Source organism: Giraffa tippelskirchi, chromosome 10 (assembly GCF_054371585.1).
Source record: "Giraffa tippelskirchi isolate mGirTip1 chromosome 10, T2T-mGirTip1v1.2.pri, whole genome shotgun sequence".
NCBI classification, from domain to species: Eukaryota; Metazoa; Chordata; class Mammalia; order Artiodactyla; family Giraffidae; genus Giraffa; species Giraffa tippelskirchi.
In genome coordinates, this window is record NC_137284.1 from 108908006 (window position 1) to 108928508 (window position 20503).

General features: G+C 38.7%; 1 protein-coding gene across 20 annotated transcripts in view; it reads right to left on the reverse strand.

The window, feature by feature from the left end:
* The window catches only part of BBS9 (Bardet-Biedl syndrome 9), a 458699-nt gene that overhangs the window by 203292 nt on the left and 234904 nt on the right, over window positions 1-20503 (reverse strand). For all 20 annotated transcript variants that reach the window (XM_081533569.1, XM_081533584.1, XM_081533581.1 and 17 more), the window contains one exon: window positions 2403-2575. In XM_081533569.1, coding sequence (XP_081389695.1) covers window positions 2403-2575 — 173 coding nt within the window. The remainder of the gene's footprint in view (window positions 1-2402; window positions 2576-20503) is intronic.

Here is a 20503-nt window from a genome sequence, read left to right on the forward strand (position 1 = left end):
TATTGTTTTTAAAGTGGTCATGTATAGATGTGAGAGTCGGACTATAAAGAAAACTGAGCACCGAAGAATTGATGCTTTTGAACTGTGGTACAGGAGAAGACTCTTGAGAGTCCCTTCGACTGCAAGGAAATCCAAACAGTCCATACTAAAGGAGATCAGTCCTGGGTGTTCACTGGAAGGACTGATGTTGAAGCTGAAGCTCCAATATTTTGGCCACCTGATGCGCAGAGCTGACTCATTTGAAAAGACCATGATGTTGGGAAAGATTGAAGGCAGGAGGAGAAGGGTATGACAGAGGGTGAAATGGTTGGATGACATCACTGAATTAATGGACATGAGTTTGGGTAGACTCCAGGAGTTGGTGATGGACAGGGAGGCCTGGTGTGCTGCAGTCCATGGGGTCGCAAAGAGTTGGACACGACTGAGCGACTGAACTGAACTGATAACAACTAATTTTTTAAGAAGAATATTACAAAAGTTATCAATAATTCACTTTTAATTGTATGACTTCCTGCTATAATATTTTATTTCCTCAATTCATGAAATAAAAAATATATTTTCAATATTGAGACATCAGCCAGGCGTCTTTGTTTGTGTGACAAAACAGCAGTGATTGAAATGTTTTCACATATCAGAATTTCAACACTTAACAAATATGTATGGATCTTAGTGCCAAGCAATGTTCTAGACGCTAGGAATTACAACAATGAATAAAACAGACAAAAATTCCTGTTTTCATGGAGCTTATGATAAAGGACACTTGGAGTCCAAAAGCCACCTTTATTCAAAGTTGAAAGTTGTATTAAAAAAAAAAGGTAGAGAGTGGGGCCAGAAAGTAAAGGAAGTATAAGCATGCCCTTTATAACTTGTTTAACAAGTAAAAATGTATATAGTTGACTATATTCCCTAAGCCCCTCCCCAGAAAAGAAATGTTCCTGATGTAGAAACTGCAAGGATTAACTAGCCAGCAAATATAAGGACAGGAGGGAGGTGGACTATATGTCAAATATAGTCAATTAGAAACTAGTATTTTCAATTTTAAATGTTACAAATATTTAATCAGTATAGTCTTTCTATGGACTCTCTTTCGTAAGTCATTGGACCTCAGATTTGCACAGTTAGGCAGGAAATTTTTCAGATATATCCTAGAGAATTGCAAAGGTTCTCAATACTCAGAGTACCTAAATATTATTTCCCAAACTATTGACTTTTGGTGCCACAATTTGGTCAAATTATACTATCCTAAACAGTATTATCAGCATAGATGAGAGAAAACCCAAATTAATTTATTTGATAATGTTGTATTATCCACAATTGGACTGTATTCACTGAAAATTTCCCTTTATGTTGGCACTGTATTCAAAGAAGTATTCATAGGTTAAAGTCAATGTTCTTAGAATGTTCAAGGAACTGAACATTAACTAGAATGCTCATGTGACTGACAATTTACATAACATATTCTCTCTGCCTTCCTCTCTCTCTCCAATACACACATACACATGTGCACACACACACCAGTTTACAGAGATGCAAAAACCTAATGATTCCTTAAAAAGTAGCCACTCTAGGGAACCAATGCTTCCTTAAACAATTTTCAAAATCTTTTTGAAATTCCTCTTTGTAATTCCCTACAGGATCTACTTACAGGTAAATAAGTAAGTAAAGCTTGGTGAATTCTTTTTTAAAAAACATGGGACTTAAAACAATGACTGTCATTGTATAATTGTTTTCACAAAAACATTAATCTCGATTATTTCCAAATATCAAATCAATTTTCAAAGGATGAAGATTGAACACTCTGAAGATACTCAAGAAAATCTAATACAGGCTCTGAAGATAATTCCAAAGAAGTGCAAACATATCCAGGAAATAAAGTCACTGGCAAATCTCACTGATTTAGACATTTAATCCTTCAGCATTTACCAAGTGCCCATTGTGCCAGATACTCGAGAATATTTTACATGATTAACCCTCATTCAGCTGTAGAAGTTCTGGTGTGCTTGTTAAAAATGAAAAGGAAAAATCACTTTACTTTATAATCACACCTCATTTATGGCCTGCTAGAATTAGTTAGCCAAATGGCTGCCGATAAGCTCAACTAGTTTTAGCACTGGGTTATTGGGGTCAAAGGTTAAATCCCCATGTGGGAGAATTAAACCAGCTCTGTTCTGAAGCCAGACCACATGCTTAGCTCCAGGCAGCTACTCTGTAAAAGTCTGCAATTGATCACAAATTGGGCAAGAGGGCAGGAAAAGATTCACAACCCCACCACCCACATAAGAATAACAACTTAAGTGTACTGCCTAATGGCATGTATACTAGAATTCTTACCTCTACAGGATCCCCTTCTTGCTCATATACTGAAAAATTACAGATGATATATGGGTTATGATCATACATACCTCAAAATGATGATCAATCAACTCAAAATATTCTTGCAGGGGCACAGATCCAGAAAAAGAACATGTGAAATCTTTGATTCCCTGTTTTTCAAAATATTCTTGAAGGCGGATGATAAGCTCATTTGTTATAAGCCAAAGATCCTCAAATTGTTCACTCTGAATGCGGTATCGTTCTAAAGAGAAAAAATAATTAAGCAAATTGCTTATTAACACAATTACTAGCTGAAATAACATATTGCTGTTGTTCAGTCACTGAGTCATGTCTGACTCTCTGTGATCCCATGGACTGCAGCACACCAAGCTCCCCTGTCCTTCGCTATTTCCCAGAGTTTGCTCAAACTCATGTCCATTGAGTCGGTGATGCCATAAATTATCACTAACTCTGACATGAACACCAAAATGAAAAGGACAAAGATTTCATTTTTGGAATATAGATATAATTTTTACTGACTTAATAAAAATAATTTTATGATCTTACTGTGATTTTCTGCATCAATAACTTAACATTTTCAAATTTCACTCCAAAGGTATGTGGTCACAGTGCCAAGCTGCAGAGTATGGTCCTTTTAACTATGTATCTTATGATAGGTTTCAGTATAGTAAAAACACAAAATTTGGATCCTTCCAGAAAGAGCTTTACTCAAAAGGTAAGAAAACAAAGAAACAAAACAAAAATGGTAAGAAAACAGCCATTGCAAAAGTATACCTGGTATTATTATCTGTTTCAGAAAATTGATATGAAATAAAATTTATTCTATAGAAAGCCCCACATCCTGGCCACAGCAGCCAGTTTAAACCCCTGTTATCATAATCAAAGCTTTCTATTTTTCTAGTAGTTCTTTCATTTGAAGAGAGATTTTGCAATAAGACCCTTCCTCAAATATAAACCTTGGTTCCCTCCATTCCCTGAAACCTCAGCTCATAGAGAGCCAAATTCTTGCCTCCTACACTGATAATGCTGATGATGACAACAAAGATGACAACAATGATGACAGCAGTGACAATAACTACATCTCTGATAAGAGCAACTATTATATGTTGAGCACCAACTATGCATCGAGCACTGAAATTGTAACAACTCCTTCTTTTACAAAAAAGAAAACCAGGCACAGAGAATCTTGGAGACTTGCCAAAGGTCACAAAGTAAATTAAATGTCAAAGCTAGAATTTATAATAAATATCCTTCTTCCAATTGTCTAAACTAGACCTATTCTTTAGGATCTGGCTTCAATCCCAACTACCCCAAGAAAACTTTATTTCTCTACCATCGATAGCAGCCTTGGGCTTCCCTGGTGACTCAGATGGTAAAGAATCTGCCTGCAATGCAGGAGCCCAGGGTTCAACCTTTGAGACAAGAAGATTGCCTGGAGAAAGGAATGGCTACCCATTCTAGTATTCTTACCTAGAGAATTCCATGGACAGAGGAGCCTGGTGGGCTACAGTTCATGGAGTTGCAATGAGTTGGACACAACTGACTGACTAACACGTAGCAGCCTTATATGCACCAGGCACTATCTAAAGCACTTCACATTCACTCTCTTGCTTAAATCTTAATCGCCCAATAGGGGAAATACTGTTATCCCCATTTTACAGAAGAATAAATCTAGCCACAGAAGAGTTTAAATAATCTGCAAGGTCATCTAGCCAGTTAGTAATGGAGCAAGGATTGGAACTCGAGCATTAATCCAAAGATTATCTATCAGTCTTAACCACCTCATAACATTGCATGTCTCTGAATTTATACAGAGAATGTCTACAGTTTACTGTTTACTTAACTGCATACAACTACATACTCTTATTTATCTTTCCATATAATAATATTCGGTCTCTTCAAAGAGACGGTACACTTTTTGAGATCAAAGTCACCTATTCTATTGAACATCTATTATGCTTCATAAAGAAATAAATGTTGGGAGTATAAAAATTAACTGAGTCTTTTTGCTTAAAGAACCTAAGGCACTATGATACATGCATGTAAAATGGTTATTTATACTTCCCATGGTACTGTAAATATATTAAAACTTTAAATTGGTTTTTAACTTTGTCATCCTCAACCAGAATCCAAGAATGTATCTGCTCTCATTCACCCAGTTGTAGTCTTTTTAATTACATAAGGAATAAAATAAACTGAGTATTCCTGCCATGGAACATGCAAACACTCTGGTCTTCTTTGCTGTCATATCATTCCCCTTGAACCTTCCCCACACTCCCTTCACTCTAGTCTTATTCTGGATGTTGGTTTCTGCCCATGGTGCTGATCAGACATCTTCTCATTTCTCCCCATCAAAGACAGTAGGGCCAAGGTCAGATATGACAACCTTTACCTTTCTTGGTAATTGTCACTGAAGGTTTAATGCTTTAGAAGAAAACTAGAGTACAATTATGAACGGATGTGAGTAGACAGGTAGAAGGGAGACTCCTGATGACAAAGTATGCTAGTATTCAGTTCAGTCGCTCAGTCGTGTCCAACTCTTTGCAACCCCATGAATTGCAGCACGCCAGGCCTCCCTGTCCATCATCAACTCCCGGAGTCTGCCCAAACCCATGTCCATCGAGTCAGTGATGCCATCCAGCCATCTCATCCTCTGTCGTCCCCTTCTCCTCCTGCCCCCAATCCTTCCCAGTATTAGGGTCTTTTCCAATGAGTCGGCTCTTCGCATGAGGTGGCCGAAGTATTGGAGTTTCAGCTTCAACATCAGTCCTTCCAATGAACACTTAGGACTGATCTCCTTTAGAATGGACTGGTTGGATCTCCTTGCAGTCCGAGGGACTCTCCAGAGTCTTCTCCAACACCACAGTTCAAAAGTATCAATTCTTCGGCACTCAGCTTTCTTCACCGTCCAACTCTCACATCCATACATGACTACTGGAAAAACCACAGCCTTGACTAGGCGGACCTTTGTTGGCAAAGTAATGTCTCTCCTTTTAAATATGCTATGTAGGTTGGTCATAAACTTCCTTCCAAAGAGTAAGCGTCTTTTAATTTCATGGCTGCAATCACCATCTGCAGTGATTTTGGAATCCTCTAAATCTGGGGTCTTACCTAAGTCAAGCTTGGAGTCCAACACAGAAAACCCAGACTGATATTTATTCACTCTTCTATTCATTTGTGTAAGTCAGTTCAAGATGCTGGAGATAAAATCATGAATAAAGCAAAAGCCTCTGCCTTCAAGAAGTTCAGTGTAGATCTTGAAAGATGGAATGATGGGGGGAGAATGAACAAGGTTTCCACCATCACGGACTCAGGGATACCCCATTAAGGTTGATTTTGCCACAGAAATAACAGAGCTTTCCCCAAGGGATATACAACTATTTTCAAGTATATGAAGGCCTATTACATAGCAAAAGAATTAGACAATAGCAAGGGAGCAGCAAAGGGAAGAAGGCACAATAAGAACTGTTTAATAATTATAGATATTAATAGAGTTGGCTGCCCTGGGAAGTGTTTAAGGCTCTGAGCTCCATGGTGATTGGTGCTTTCTTAAAAGTCTCCTTGGGAGTTGTAGAACTCAGTGGGGAAGAAGATAGGCCATCTCTGGAGTTACAGACCAATCTGTCCCTCTATGCATCCTGAGACACATATTGGGCAGTTCAGTGCTGCCTCCAGGTCTCAGCCATTTCTCCCTCTTAGGTAGAAAGGTAGCTTCTGGCTCAGGGCTGGCTCAGGACCTTGTCTTTCTCTCTGTCTGCCCACCTTGGGGCAGGTGTCTGCTCCAGCCCAGAACCCCCATCCAGGCCCGGGGAATGCCCTTGGCCTTCTAGAAGACAACACTGAGCTGAGCCAGTTACATCTCCTTTCGCAGCTTTGTGATCTCCCAAACACAAACTTTACATTCTGCTGCACAGTCTTTGCTGGACATAGCAGACGTAGGCGATGAAGTTCCATGCTGCAGTGATGCAGGCCCGAGAGAATAGATGGTGAGATGTAGTCATGACTTTTGGAGCAACAGAGATGACTATGATAGCAGGAGTGGGCACATACGCTGGCACTGCCATACTTGACTGTGGCTGCCCTCCCTGTGAGCAGCATCTGCAAAGCCACAGACTGGATGGTGAGTGAGTTGTCCTCCAGAGTGACCTGTGCCAACACCAGGAGAGGTGTATCCATTCAACTATAATTTTTTGATACAAATGTGTCACAACTTAAAAATCTTAAAAGAGATGCACTAAACATCTCTGTCTATCAAAGGTTAGTGTTATCAGTTAAATTTGATTTAAAAGTAAAACATTTTATTAGCATTTACAACTGGAGGAACTGTGGAGAGGATTCTCACCCAAATGCCAACAAGTACCTCCAAGTTCAGCTGTTCTGGGACTTAGCTGATGATGGGGAAAGACAGATCCAATCGACACCTATCCTGACACCTCCTAGGAACTCCTGGACTTAGTTCCCATTTACGGCTTACAGTGGGCATGGGTGTTTCACTAAGGACAGCAGGGGATGTTGTGAGCAAGCCAAGAAAGGTAGTGGGCCCAAAAGCTTCTCCAGGAGAGACAAAGTATCTTGTTTCTGCTGCCCACCCCTGGAGCTCCTTCCTCACTCCTGGAAGACAACAAACCCCCTAATCTGACAAAATGAAATGCAGGCAAGTCTAAACATTTCCCTTTATCTTTCATCAAGATTTGAATTATCTGAACAGAGGCTGATGAACTCTCTAGGAGACCCATCTCAATACCCTATACTGGGCAAAGACTTCCACTTTCTAAAGTAAGGGAAAAAAGTCTTGGACAATAGATTCAAAAGGCAAGAGACAAATGAAAGAAATGAAACACAATTCCTTTTACAAAGTAGCCATAAAGCAAGACAATCTTTATTTGATAGTCTTAAGATTCTAAGTAACTCTGCACCTTCTCATTCAATTCAAAAGGTATTAAGCAGTAAATGCTGGGGAAACAATGCGGAACAACACATACTGGTCCCGGCCCTCATTCCAGTGAGAAGGGTAGAAAATAAGCAAATAAATAACAAATAATTACAAGTTATGAAAGGACTATGATGCAGATAAAAAAGGTGCTATGGTAAAGACTAATGGTAAAACAGTCTTTTTATTATTTCATAAAACACAGCAGCTAAATAATACTAGCAGCTAAAATTTACCTAGCACTCACAGTGTACCAGGAAATTGCTTCATGCTTTTTAGGAATTATCTCATTTGATTCTTATATACCATAATTGAACTATTTTATTTCCATTTCTGGAGATGGAAAAAACAGGCACAGTAATTTTTTCAACGTCATTCAAATGAAATCTAAACCAGAGCTGCTGCTGCTGCTGCTGATGCTAAGTCGCTTCAGTCGTGTCCGACTCTGTGCGACCCCATAGACGGCAGCCCACCAGGCTCCCCTGTCCCTGGGATTCTCCAGGCAAGAATACTGGAGTGGGCTGCCATTTCCTTCTCCGATGCATGAAAGTGAAAAATGAAAGTGAAGTCGCTCAGTCATGTCCGACTCCTAGCGACCCCATGGACTGCAGCCTACCAGGCTCCTCCATCCATGGGATTTTCCAGGCAAGAGTACTGGAGTGGGTTGCCATTGCCTTCTCCAGAGCAGGGATTTAAATTATTACTCTGATTCTAGACTTCATACTCCTAATCATTTTGTGCATAAAGCTTGGAGCTTAAGATGCAAAGAACAGCCCAGGTAGAGGGAATGGCAAGTTCAAAGACTTTATGCGAGGAAAAGTCAGAGATGTACCAAGAACTGAGAGAAGGTCATAGTGAGGAAAAGTGCCCAGAGATGAAGCTGGATATCAGGCCAGGCCAGAACATACAAGAGACCTACAAGGGTTAGTAAAAGTTTCAATATTATTATCAACACAAAAGATTTTAAGCTGGAGACAGGCATGATAAAATTTGTAATTGTTCCTTTCTTTGTTTTTATTATAAAAGCTGCCAAGTAGAAAAGGAATTGGAAAGGGACAAAAATAGACTCAGGGAAATGGCAACCCACTCCAGTACTCTTGCCTGGAGAATCCCAGGGACGGGGGAGCCTGGTGGGCTTCCGTCTATGGGCTCGCACAGAGTCGGACACGACTGACGCGACTTAGCAGCAGCAGCAGCAACATAGTGGTGCCATATATAAGCAATTAAGAGCATCACATTACGAAGGAAATCTCCAGTTTCTCAGCTCTTATCCCTGAGTAAAACTTACAATGTAGTAAATTTTCATATCTATGACTTCAGTACAAATAAATCATCCAACCATCAATTTCTTCATCCACACAAAAGGGAAAATAAAGCAGAGCTCACAAGGCCAGTATGAAGATCAACTATAATGTTATATGGAAAAGATTTACACAAGTGTAATTTATCTTTGTATTATAATTTTTTTGGCCACACTACACATAAGATCTTAGTTCCCCCACCAGGGATAAAACCCACACCCCTTGCACTGGAAGTGCAGAGACTTAACCACTGAATCATCAGAAAAGTCCCTATATTTTAAAATTTAGATCAAGAAAAATTGGATATTCAAAATATATTGTTTGAAAGAATTAAATTTTTGATAAAAAAAGTGTAGAATAAAACAAGTTAAAAAATCTAAAGCTCACTGGAAAACTTAAATATAAATAAAATTCTCTATTTAATTTGCTATAGCCTGAACGCTTGTGTCACCCCAAAATGCTTATGTTTAGTCCTGATATCCACTGTGATAATATCTGGAGATGGGGCTTAGGGAAGGAGATTATGTCATGGGGAAGGAGTCCTCATGAATGAGATTAGCACTCTTATAAAAAAGAGACCCCAGAATCACGCTTACCCCTTCTGCCACATGACACTCTGAAATGACAGACATTTGTGAACCAGGAAGCAGGCCCTCACCAGAAACCAAATCTACTAGTGCCCTGATCTCGGACTTCCTAGCCTCCAGAACTATTAGAAATAAATTTCTGTTATGTAAAAGCTACTCAGTCTATGGCATTTTTTTTAAATAACAACCCAAATGGACTAAGATACTACTCTGCTGTGAATGCGTGAATATCATTAAACAAGAAAAATGTAAAATTCATAATAATAAACATTTAAATAGGTCTGATATTTTCTGTAACTTTCAAATTTGGGCTTTAATTATTTTCTTATTCATCAGCATACACAGGGGGGAAAAATGTGTCAAAATGTTAAAAATTACTATGAGACTGGGGGATTTAAAAATATAAACATGGTATCTGGAAGTTGAATTTTTTCAGATTACCAAAAATCAACAAGAATCAAAGAGTCAGAGATTTATAAGGCATTATTTTGACTATTAAGCATTTTCTTGGTACTAGTACTCCAAGATACTTAACATTGCCCAGGAGATTTTCCAGAGTATATATTTCATGGAAAGGAGAAATGAAAATTTCTATTTACAATATAGCATGAAAGAAAAAAGTTGTATCCTAAAGTACATCCTTACAATATTGGTAATTAAAATAGCTTCCAAAATGAACATTCAATTTATTTTTTATCTCTTTTCCTTTGTACCTTGCAACAGCAGCTCAGTGGAAATAACCATTTTAGCTTCCAAATGAAATAAATTTAAGGGATTGGAACCCAGTCAATTGCCATTTCACCCTACTACAAATGGAGAAAATAATATATTTAACTAAGCAGGGCACAACAATGCATAACGTCAGTCTCTATTCATGTCAGAACATCTGAAGTTCATCAATATAAATAATGTTTGCATTCATATCATAAACAAAGCATCATTATAGTTTATGCTATCCTGGAAATTTTTAAATGTGAAATGGAAAAACAGATGAATGCTTTTTAAATCAAAAGTTGGAAGAAATAATATAAATAATATCAGTAGATAATAGTGTAATATTCTAAATATACAACCTCTTCAATATTAATACAGACTATGGATGGTTTCTCTAAATTTAATTTTCAAAAGGCTTTTTTCTAAGTGGATTTAAATAATATTCCCACTGTCCCTCAATAATACTGCTAAGAAATTCTAAGATAAATATTAATACAATATTATACTGATGAATCACTGTACACATTAAAGCACTGACAGCAGCATGAGGTGCATATCAGGTGAGTTTAGACTTGATCATGACCTGCATGTATGCTAAGTTGCTTCAGTCGTGTCTGACTCTTTGCGACCTTATGACCTGTAGCCCACCAAGCTTCTCTGGCCATGGGACTCTCCAGGCAAGAACACTGCATTGGGTTGCCATGCCCTACTCCAGGGGATCTTCCCAACCCAGGGATCGAACCCTTGTCTTGGGCATCTCCTGCATTGGCAGGAAGGCTCTTTATCACTAGCGCCATCTGGGGAGGCTTTATTGTAATACTTGTCCTTAAATTTGGAGGCTTCATTAAAGGAATATCACAGAGTACCTACTCCATGAACTTGCAGATGCTTTTGAACTGTGGTATTGAAGAAGAATCTTGAGAGTCCCTTGGACTGCAAGGAGGTCAAACCAGTCAACCCTAAAGGAAATCAATCCTGAATATTCATTAGAAGCACTGATGCTGAAGCTGAAGCTCCAATACTTTGGCCACCTGATGCAAACAGCCTACTAATTAGAAAAGACTCTGATGCTGGGAAAGATTGAAGGCAGGAGGAGAAGAGGACGACAGAGGATGAGATGGATGGCATCACCAACTCAATGGATGTGAGTCTGAGTAAACTCCAGGAGTTGGTGATGGACAGAGAGGCCTGGGGTGCTGCAGTCCTTAGGGTTGCAAAGAGTCGGACATATCTGAGTGACTGAACAATGACAACAACAAAAATCCCATACTTTATCAAGCATCTGCAGATAACTTTTCTTCTTTCTGGAATGCCCTCCACCTAAAAATCTCCTATTCATTCCAAAAGATCCTTCACAAATAAAATCTCTTATGGAACCTCATTCTTTGGAATCCAGTAGCAGCTAAAGTGTGCTTCTATAAGCACATCAGGTGTTCTATAATCACTTCACTACCTGTTTGTTTCTCCAATTAGTCCAGGGGCTCCATAAGAGTCATGAAATGTATTAGATATAAAGACATCTGCTGAGTGAAAAATGAGCAAAGGTGCACAGTCCAGCCAGATGGAGTAGAGCAAATTCTCACTTTCTTTCTTCTGAAGATATTTTGTTTAACACAGTTCAACATCACATACGCTTTCTTTTGACAGATGCATAAGAAAGTCTTTTTCAAGACTCAACCCTTATTCACATACATGACTACAATTCTTTCATTATATCTAAAAGCAAAATAATCAAAATGGAAAAGCAAAGTACTTTTAAACTTGACCTTATTCAATTCAATCACTCTTTCTAGCATGTTACACTTTTTCATGATATTGAAATGTTTAGCATTATTAGTTATCCTTTCCATATTCCAAAGGCCTAGGTGAGACAACATAAATTTGCTGTTTGCAATTGCTTAGTGCTAGTTGTGACACTAAGAAGATGTATTTCCTCAGCATTCATTGCTAATTACCAGTTTAGCAGGGTACAGAAGTCTAAGTTGGAAATCATTTCTCACACATCTTAGGGAAAATTTTTCCATTGTCCTCTAGGTTTCAAATTGGGAAAGGAATAAATTAAGGCTGTATATTGTCACCCTGTTTATTTAACTTATATGCAGAGTACATCATGCAAAAAGCCAGGCTACATGAACCAAAGGCTGGAATCAGTATTGCCGGGATAAATATCAATAACCTCAGATACGCAGATGACACCACCCTTGTGGCAGAAAGCAAAGAGAAACTAAAGAGCCTCTTGATGAAAGTGAAAGAGGACAGTGAAAAAGCTGGCTTAAAACTCAACATTCAAAAAAACTAAGATCATGGCATCCTATCCCATCACTTTATGGCAAATAGATGGGGAAACAAGGGAAAAAGTGAGAGACTTTATTTTCTTGGGCTCTAAAATCACTGCAGATTGTGAAAGCAGCCATGAAATTAAAAGATGCTTACTCCTTGGAAGAAAAGCTATGACCAACCTAGACAGCATATTAAAAAGCAGAGACATTACTTTGCCAACAAAGGTCCGTCTAGTCAAAGCTATGGTTTTTCCAGTAGTCATGTATGGATGTGAGAGCTGGACCATAAAGAAAGCTGAGCACCGAAAAATTGATGCCTTTGAACTGTTGGAGAAGACTCTTGCGAGTCCCTTGGACTGCAAGGAGACCAAACCAGCCAATCTTAAAGGAAATCAGTCCTGAATATTCATCAGAAGGACTGATGCTGACACTGAAGCTTCAATACTTTGGCCACCAACTGACTCTTTGGAAAAGACTCTGATGCTGGGAAAGACTGAAGGTGGGAGGAGAAGGAGACAAGAGGGGATGAGATGGATGGATGGGATCACCGACTCGATAGACATGAGTTTGAGCAAGCTCTGGGAGTTGGTGATGGACAGGGAAGCCTGGTGTGCTACAGTCCATGGGGTCACAAAGAGTCAGACATGACTAAGTGACTGAACTGAACTGAACTAGTATCTAATAATTTTGATGAAAAGTTAAATGGCTTCTGGATTCATTTTCTTTGAGTGACAATTTTTTCCTTTCTAATATTTGGAGATATGGCTCTGATCCTTAGTGCTCTAAAATTTCACAATGACATGTTCATCTGTATTTCTTTTTCTCATTCATCATGCTAACATTGAACAGGCTCCTCCAATCTCCACAACTGAGACATTTCATTTCCAACAAATCTTTGTCTCCATTGGTTTTCGCTCCATCTTTACAACCCACTCCCCCAATATCACACCTTGTTTGATGAGCCTGTCATTAGAATCTGCAGTGTCTCTGAACTCTTGACATCAACAGCTCACTCATTCTCTAACCACCAACTTTTGTGCTTCTCATTTACTTGCTCTATAACTCCCACTACTTCTTCAACCTAATCAAGATGTGTGAACTACTGAACTTGCTAATTTCTCACCATGTATCACTTTTCTCTCCTCTTTATTTCTCTCAGCTTAGATTTGGTAGTTCATTATTACAACCATTCTCATAAAAATATTTTATCTGCAATTCTGTTTCAAAATCCCAACCCTGACTTTAGTTGGTTGGATCAGTTCAGTTCAGTTAAGTCGCTCAGTCGTGTCTGACTCTTTCTGACCCCAAGAATCGCAGCACGCCAGACCTCCCTGTCCATCACCAACTCCCAGAGTCTACCCAAACCTGTGTCCATCGAGTCGGTGATGCCATCCAGCCATCTCATCCTCTGTCATCCCCTTCTCCTCCGGCCCTCAATCCTTCCTAGCATTAGGGTCTTTTCCAATGAGTCAGCTCTTCACATGAGGTGGCCAAAGTATTGGAGTTTCAGCTTCAACATTAGTCCTTCCACTGAACGCCCAGGACTGATCTCCTTTAGGATGGATGGGTTGGATCTTCTTGTAGTGCAAGGGACTCTCAAGAGGCTTCTCCAACACCATAGTTCAAAAGAATCAATTCTTCGGCACTCAGCTTTCTTCACCATCCAACTCTCACATTTTTACGTGACTACTGGAAAAACGATAGCCTTGACTAGACAGACCTTTGTTGGCAGAGTAATGTTTCTGCTTTTAAATATACTATTTAGGTTGGTCATAACCTTCCTTCCAAGGAGTAAGTGGGAAGGGTCATGGTGGAGAGGTCTGACAGAATGTGGTCCACTGGAGAAGGGCATGGCAAACCACTTCAGTATTCTTGCCTTGAGAACCCCATGAACAGTATGAAAAGGCAAAAAGATAGGACACTGAAAGATGAATTCCATAGGTCGGTAGATGCGCAATATGCTACTGGAGATCAGTGGAGAGATAACTTCGGAAAGAATGATGGGATGGAGCCAAAGCAAAAACTATACCCAGTTGTGGATGTGACTGGTGATAAAAGCAAAGTCCGATGTTGTAAAGAGCAATATTGCATAGGAACCCTGAATGCTGGTCCATGAATCAAGGAAAATTGGAAGTGGTCAAACAGGAGATGACAAGAGTGAACGTCGACATTCTAGGAATCAGCGAACTAAGATGGACTGGAATGGGTGAATTTAACTCAGATGACCATTATATCTACTACTATGGGCAGCAATCCCTTAGAGGAAATGGAGTAGCCATCATGGTCAACAAAAGAGTCTGAAATGCAGTACTTGGATGCAATCTCAAAAACGATAGAATGATCTCTGTTCGTTTCCAAGGCAAACCATTCAGTATCACGGTAATCCAAGTCTATGCCCTGACCAGTAACACTGAAGAAGCTGAACTTCAGTGGTTCTATGAAGACCTATAAGACCTTTTAGAACTAACATCCAAAAAAGATATCCTTTTCATTATAGGGGACTGGAATGCAAAAGTAGGAAGTCAGGAAACACCTGGCGTAACAGGCAAATTTGGCCTTGGAGTACAGAATAAAGCAGGGCAAAGGCTAATAGAGTTTTGCCAAGAGAACGCATTGGTCATAGCAAACACCTTCTTCCAACAACACAAGAGAAGACTCTACATGTGGACATCACCAGATGGTCAACACCGAAATCAGATTGATTCTATTCTTTGCAGCCAAAGACGGAGAAGTTCAACACAGTCAGCAAAAACAAGACTGGGAGCAGACTGTGGCTCAGATCATGAACTCCTTATTGCCAAATTCAGACTTAAATTGAAGAAAGTAGGCAAAATCACGAGACCATTCAGGTATAACCTAAATCAAATCCCTTATGATTATACAGTGGAAGTGACAAATAGATTTAAGGGACTAGATCTGATAGACACGGTGCCTGATGAACTTTGGACAGAGGTTCGTGACATTGTACAGGAGATAGGGATCAAAGACCATCCCCATTGAAAAGAAATGCAAAAAAAGCAAAATGCCTGTCTCAGGAGGCCTCACAAATAGCTGTGAAAAGAAGACAAGTGAAAAGCAAAGCAGAAAACGAAAGATATTCCCATCTGAATGCAGAGTTCCAAAGAATAGCAAGGAGAGATAAGAAAGCTTTCCTCAGCAATCTGCAAAGAAATAGAGGAAAACAACAGAATGGGAAAGACTAGAGATCTCTTCAAGAAAATTAGAGATACCAAGGGAACATTTCATGCAAAGATGGGCTCAATAAAGGACAGAAATGAGATGGACCTAACAGAAGCAGAAGATATTAAGAAGAGGTGGCAAGAATACACAGAAGAACTGTACAAAAAAGATCTTCACGACCCAGATAATCACGATGGTGTGATCACTCACCTAGAGCCAGACATCCTGGAATGTGAAATCAAGTGGGCCTTAGGAAGCATCACTATGAACAAAGCTAGTGGAGTGATGGAATTCCAGTTGAGCTATTTCAAATCCTGAAAGATGATGCTGTAAAAGTGCTGCACTCAATATGCCAGCAAATATGGAAAACTCAGCAGTGGCCACAGGAGTGGAAAAGGTCAGTTTTCATTCCAATCCCAAAGAAAGGCAATGCCAAAGAATGCTCAAACTACTGCACAATTGCACTCAAATAACACGCTAGTAAAGTAATGCTCAAAATTCTCCAAGCCACATTTCAACAATACATGAACCGTGAACTTCCAGATGTTCAAGCTGGTTTTAGAAAAAGCAGAGGAACCAGAGATCAAATTGCCAACATCCAATGGATCATCAAAAAAGCAAGAGAGTTCCACAAAAACATCTATTTCTGCTTTATTGACTATGCCAAAGCCTTTGATTACGTGGATCACAATAAACTATCGAAATTTCTGAAAGAGATGGGAATACAAGACCACCTGACCTGCATCTTGTAAAACCTGTATGCAGGTCAGGAAGCAACAGTTAGAACTGGACTTGGAACAACAGACTGGTTCCAAATAGAAAAAGGAGTATGTCAAGGCTGTCTACTGTCACCCTGTTTATTTAACTTATATGCAGAGTACATTATGAGAAATGCTGGGCTGGAAGAAACACAAGCTGGAATCAAGATTGCTGGGAGAAATATCAATAACCTCAGATATGCAGGTGACACTACCCTTATGGCAGAAAGTGAAGAAGAACTAAAGAGCCTCTTGATGAAAGTGAAAGAGGAGAGTGAAAATGTTGGCTTAAAGCTCAACGTTCAGAAAACTAAGATCATGGCATCTGGTCCCATCACTTCATGTGAAATAGATGGGGAAACAGTGGAAACAGTGTCAGACTTTATTGTTTTGGGCTCCAAAATCACTGCAGATGGTGACTGCAGCCATGAAATTAAAAGTTGCTTGGATAACAATAAACAAATCACTGCTGGGCAAAACTGTCTAAGGATGACTGGATTCCCTTCAAAATTCAGGATCTCATAGGAACTCATCACTGCTTATATTTCACGAGTTTGCTTTCTTATTCTCCAAGACACCAATGTCACACTATTTTTTTTCAAATTTAGAGATCAGCAAAGCTCCCTGATCTTTTCATCAACAAATCTATAAAGTCTCCCTAGACCTACATCCTGTCACAGTAAACTTTCAACTCTCCTCACCCTCCAAGTTCTGTATCCCATCCCCTCTCTCCTTCTAAAGGACTTCATTGCTTTGTGAGGCCCTTCTGCTTCCAGATCATCAGCCTCTCCCACTAACTCACTTCAACTGATATTTAAACATATTCTGAAAGTAAAAAGTGAAAGTGTTAGTTACTCAGTCATGTCTGATTCTTTGTGACGCCATGGACTGTAGCCCACCAGGTTCGTCTTTCCATGGAATTCTCCAGGCAAGAATACTAACATGTTCTAATATTGCTTACTCAAAAACAAAACCCACAACTCCTTTCAGCTACGTTTTACTTCAGAATTACTGAATTTAATTGTCCAATTATTACCGAAAATGCTAGTTACTAAAAACGTGTAGTGCTACTAATAGATACTCTAAATTTACCGTTAGCCTAAGCTGCAGCCTAGACTGCACTGCTTTGGACTCATAAAGAATTATATTTAGTAAGCTGAGTTTCATCATTATTTTTAAAGCTCTATGAAATTTGTTATTCAAAGTATAATTACATAAGTGTAATAATTAACTACAAAAATAAGCTATAGAGACATTTTTGAAGAAGCTATTTTTTTGATATTCAGAAGAGAAATTTCATCCTGGATGTAGTATCAGGCTGTGCATCTCCTAAACAACTGATTTGATTTGATCTTTAGAGCATTCTGAAAATTGGAACTAAAATGCTTTGCTTTTATTTCTAAGCTTCGAGTATCTTATCAACTGTATGTTAATTTTATTCTTCAATCTTCAGTAACTTTAAAATATATTTTAAACACTTTAAGAAACAAGTGGAACAAGGCAAGGTACAGATAGATATAGTAGAGAAAAAGATAAAAGTAGATATATATGAAAGATCAAGAAAAGCATCGAGACAAAAGGAACAGGAAGGAAGAGAGAGAGTAGGGTGGTAGTGTTTGCTCTGTGAGGTAATAAATAACAATGTGGATCTGGATCTTAAGAAAGTGGCATGGCAGGAATATATCATTATAGACGAGAGCATATTTCTTCTGAAATACCACTATACTGAGTCAGTCTAAATAACTGACTTCCATGTGGAAATATTTTATAATTCTGATTATAAAAATATTTCTCATAAAATGTGACCCATTTGTTATTTTTAACAACCTTATAGAAGTATCACTGATATATAAAAAAACACACATGGTTAATATTTACAATTTGATGAATTTTGACACATGCATATACCTGTAAAGCGTTACTATCTTCAACGTAATGTACATGTCCATCATCAGTGTTATTTTCAATTTAGGTCTGTGGATATCATTTTCAGTTTCGCTACTGTATTCTTCCTAAATATTTTTATCTTTAAAGCTTTGCAGGCTTTTTTCAGAATTCATATAATAAACTCTAATTACATTGAATCTTTACTTTCTGAAGTAAAAAACCTATTCAGCTCCACAGAGAATGCAACTGCATATCTGAGACAATGAGTTGCATTCGCTTGTCTGTTCTGGCTGATCTATGCCAAATTGAACTAAAATTACCACATAGCACACTTCAAAACCAGTTGATTATCAAGCAGGTTTTAAAATGCACATAAAATACTATCCAAGATCTAATGACAATTATATATGATACATGTAGCATTTGACTGATTGTTAGAGAAAAAATACTGAGTTCTTTCCATTTATAGGGTTTTTCTATCCATCCAGATGTTGACATGAAAGACAGCGTGCCTTTCATAAAAAAGAAAAATGTCAAACACATATTGGATACAAATTACTTCATTCCTTCTTTGGAGATGAACACTCTTACAGAGCAGTAGTGAGCACCAACATCTGCCTCATCCCCAGAAAATTGTACTTTCTTCATATCTATCACTTTTCACCTCCAAGGACGTTCTCTAGGTAGAATTCTGGGCATCACTGAAGCCAAACAACCATCAGGGAATTTTAATGGCTACTCTTCAGGTTTCAGTTTACAGTTCATTTGGTTCTTTATTTAAATAGTCCTGTCCAATTCCATTATTTAGTCTCCCTGTCCACACTGTGGCTTTGTCAAGGCATTCACAGACATATATTTAAAAAATATGAATAAATGAATTATAGACATGGACATTTGAGGAAATTTAGGTAATGATAAAGTTCCAGAAAAACATCTATTTCTGCTTTATTGACTATGCCAAAGCCTTTGACTGTGTGGATCACAATAAACTGTGGAAAATTCTGAAAGAGATGGGAATAACAGACCATGTGACCTGCCTCTTGAGAAATCTGTATGCAGGTCAGGAAGCAACAGTTAGAACTGGACATGGAACAACAGACTGGTTCCAAATAGGAAAAGGAGTACATCAAAGCTGTATACTGTCACCCTGCTTATTTAACTTATATGCAGAGTACATCATGAGAAACGCTGGGCTGGAAGAAACACAAGCTGGAATCAAGATTGCTGGGAGAAATATCAATAACCTCAGATATGCGGATGACACCACTCTTATGGCAGAAAGTGAAGAAGAACTAAAGAGCCTCTTGATGAAAGTGAAAGAGGAGAGTGAAAAAGTTGGCTTAAAGCTCAATGCTCAGAAAACTAAGTCATGGCATCTGGTCCCATCACTTCATGGGAAGTAGATGGGGAAACAGTGGAAACAGTGTCAGACTTTATTTTGGGGGGCTCCAAAATCACTGCAGATGGTGACTGCAACCATGAAATTAAAAGACACTTACTCCTTGGAAGGAAGGTTATGACCAACCTAGACAGCATATTTAAAAGCAGAGATGTTACTTTGCCAACAAAGGTCCATCTAGTCAAGGCTATGGTTTTTACAGTGGTCATGTATGGATGTGAGAGTTGGATGGTGAAGAAAGCTGAGTGCAGAAGAATTGATGCTTCTGAACTGTGGTGTTGGAGAAGACTCTTGAGAGTCCCTTGGACTGCAAGAAGATCCAATCAATCCATCCTAAAAGAGATCAGTCCTGGGTGTTCATTGGAAGGACTGATGTTGAAGCTGAAACTCCAATACTTTGGCCACCTGATGTGAAGAGTTGACTCATTGGAAAAGACCCTAATGCTGTGAAGGATTGGGGGCAGGAGGAGAAGGGGACAACAGAGGATGAGATGGTTGGATGGCATCACCGACTCGATGGACATGGGTTTGGGTAAACTCCGGGAGTTGGTGATGGACAGGGAGGACTGGTGTGCTTTGATTCATGGGGTCGCAAAGAGTCGGACACGACTGAGCGACTGAACTGAACTGAAAGTAATTATAAGCAATAACAATGTTCTAAGAGTTATTTCATCTAAAAAGGAATAAATATAATGCATTAGGATATAAATACCCCTATCTGCACAAAGAATAACTTTATGCCTTTTTTAAATAGTCTCAATTGCAGATTCATCATACAGCATCATCAACTGGAATCAAACAGATGTGTACAATTTCCCAAAGAAATGTTGGCAACAGCTTTTTTTAGTTTAACCAAAGAGAACAGTTTAACCAAAAGAAATGTATGAAAATGATTCCATTATCTAACTGAAGATTAACACTAATCAGAAGAAAATGCTGCCAGTGTAAAGAAGACTACAATCATGACCAATCACAAAAAGACCATGAAAAGTATAGAATTCTCTCATTCTTCTCAGATTTGTCTTTGATTTGTGTCTTATTCTTTAATTTTTAGTTGTTTCCAAGTCTATTTCACTAGTCACCAACCTACACATTACAGAAGGTGCTATGACAGAGACATCATTATAGTTTCTA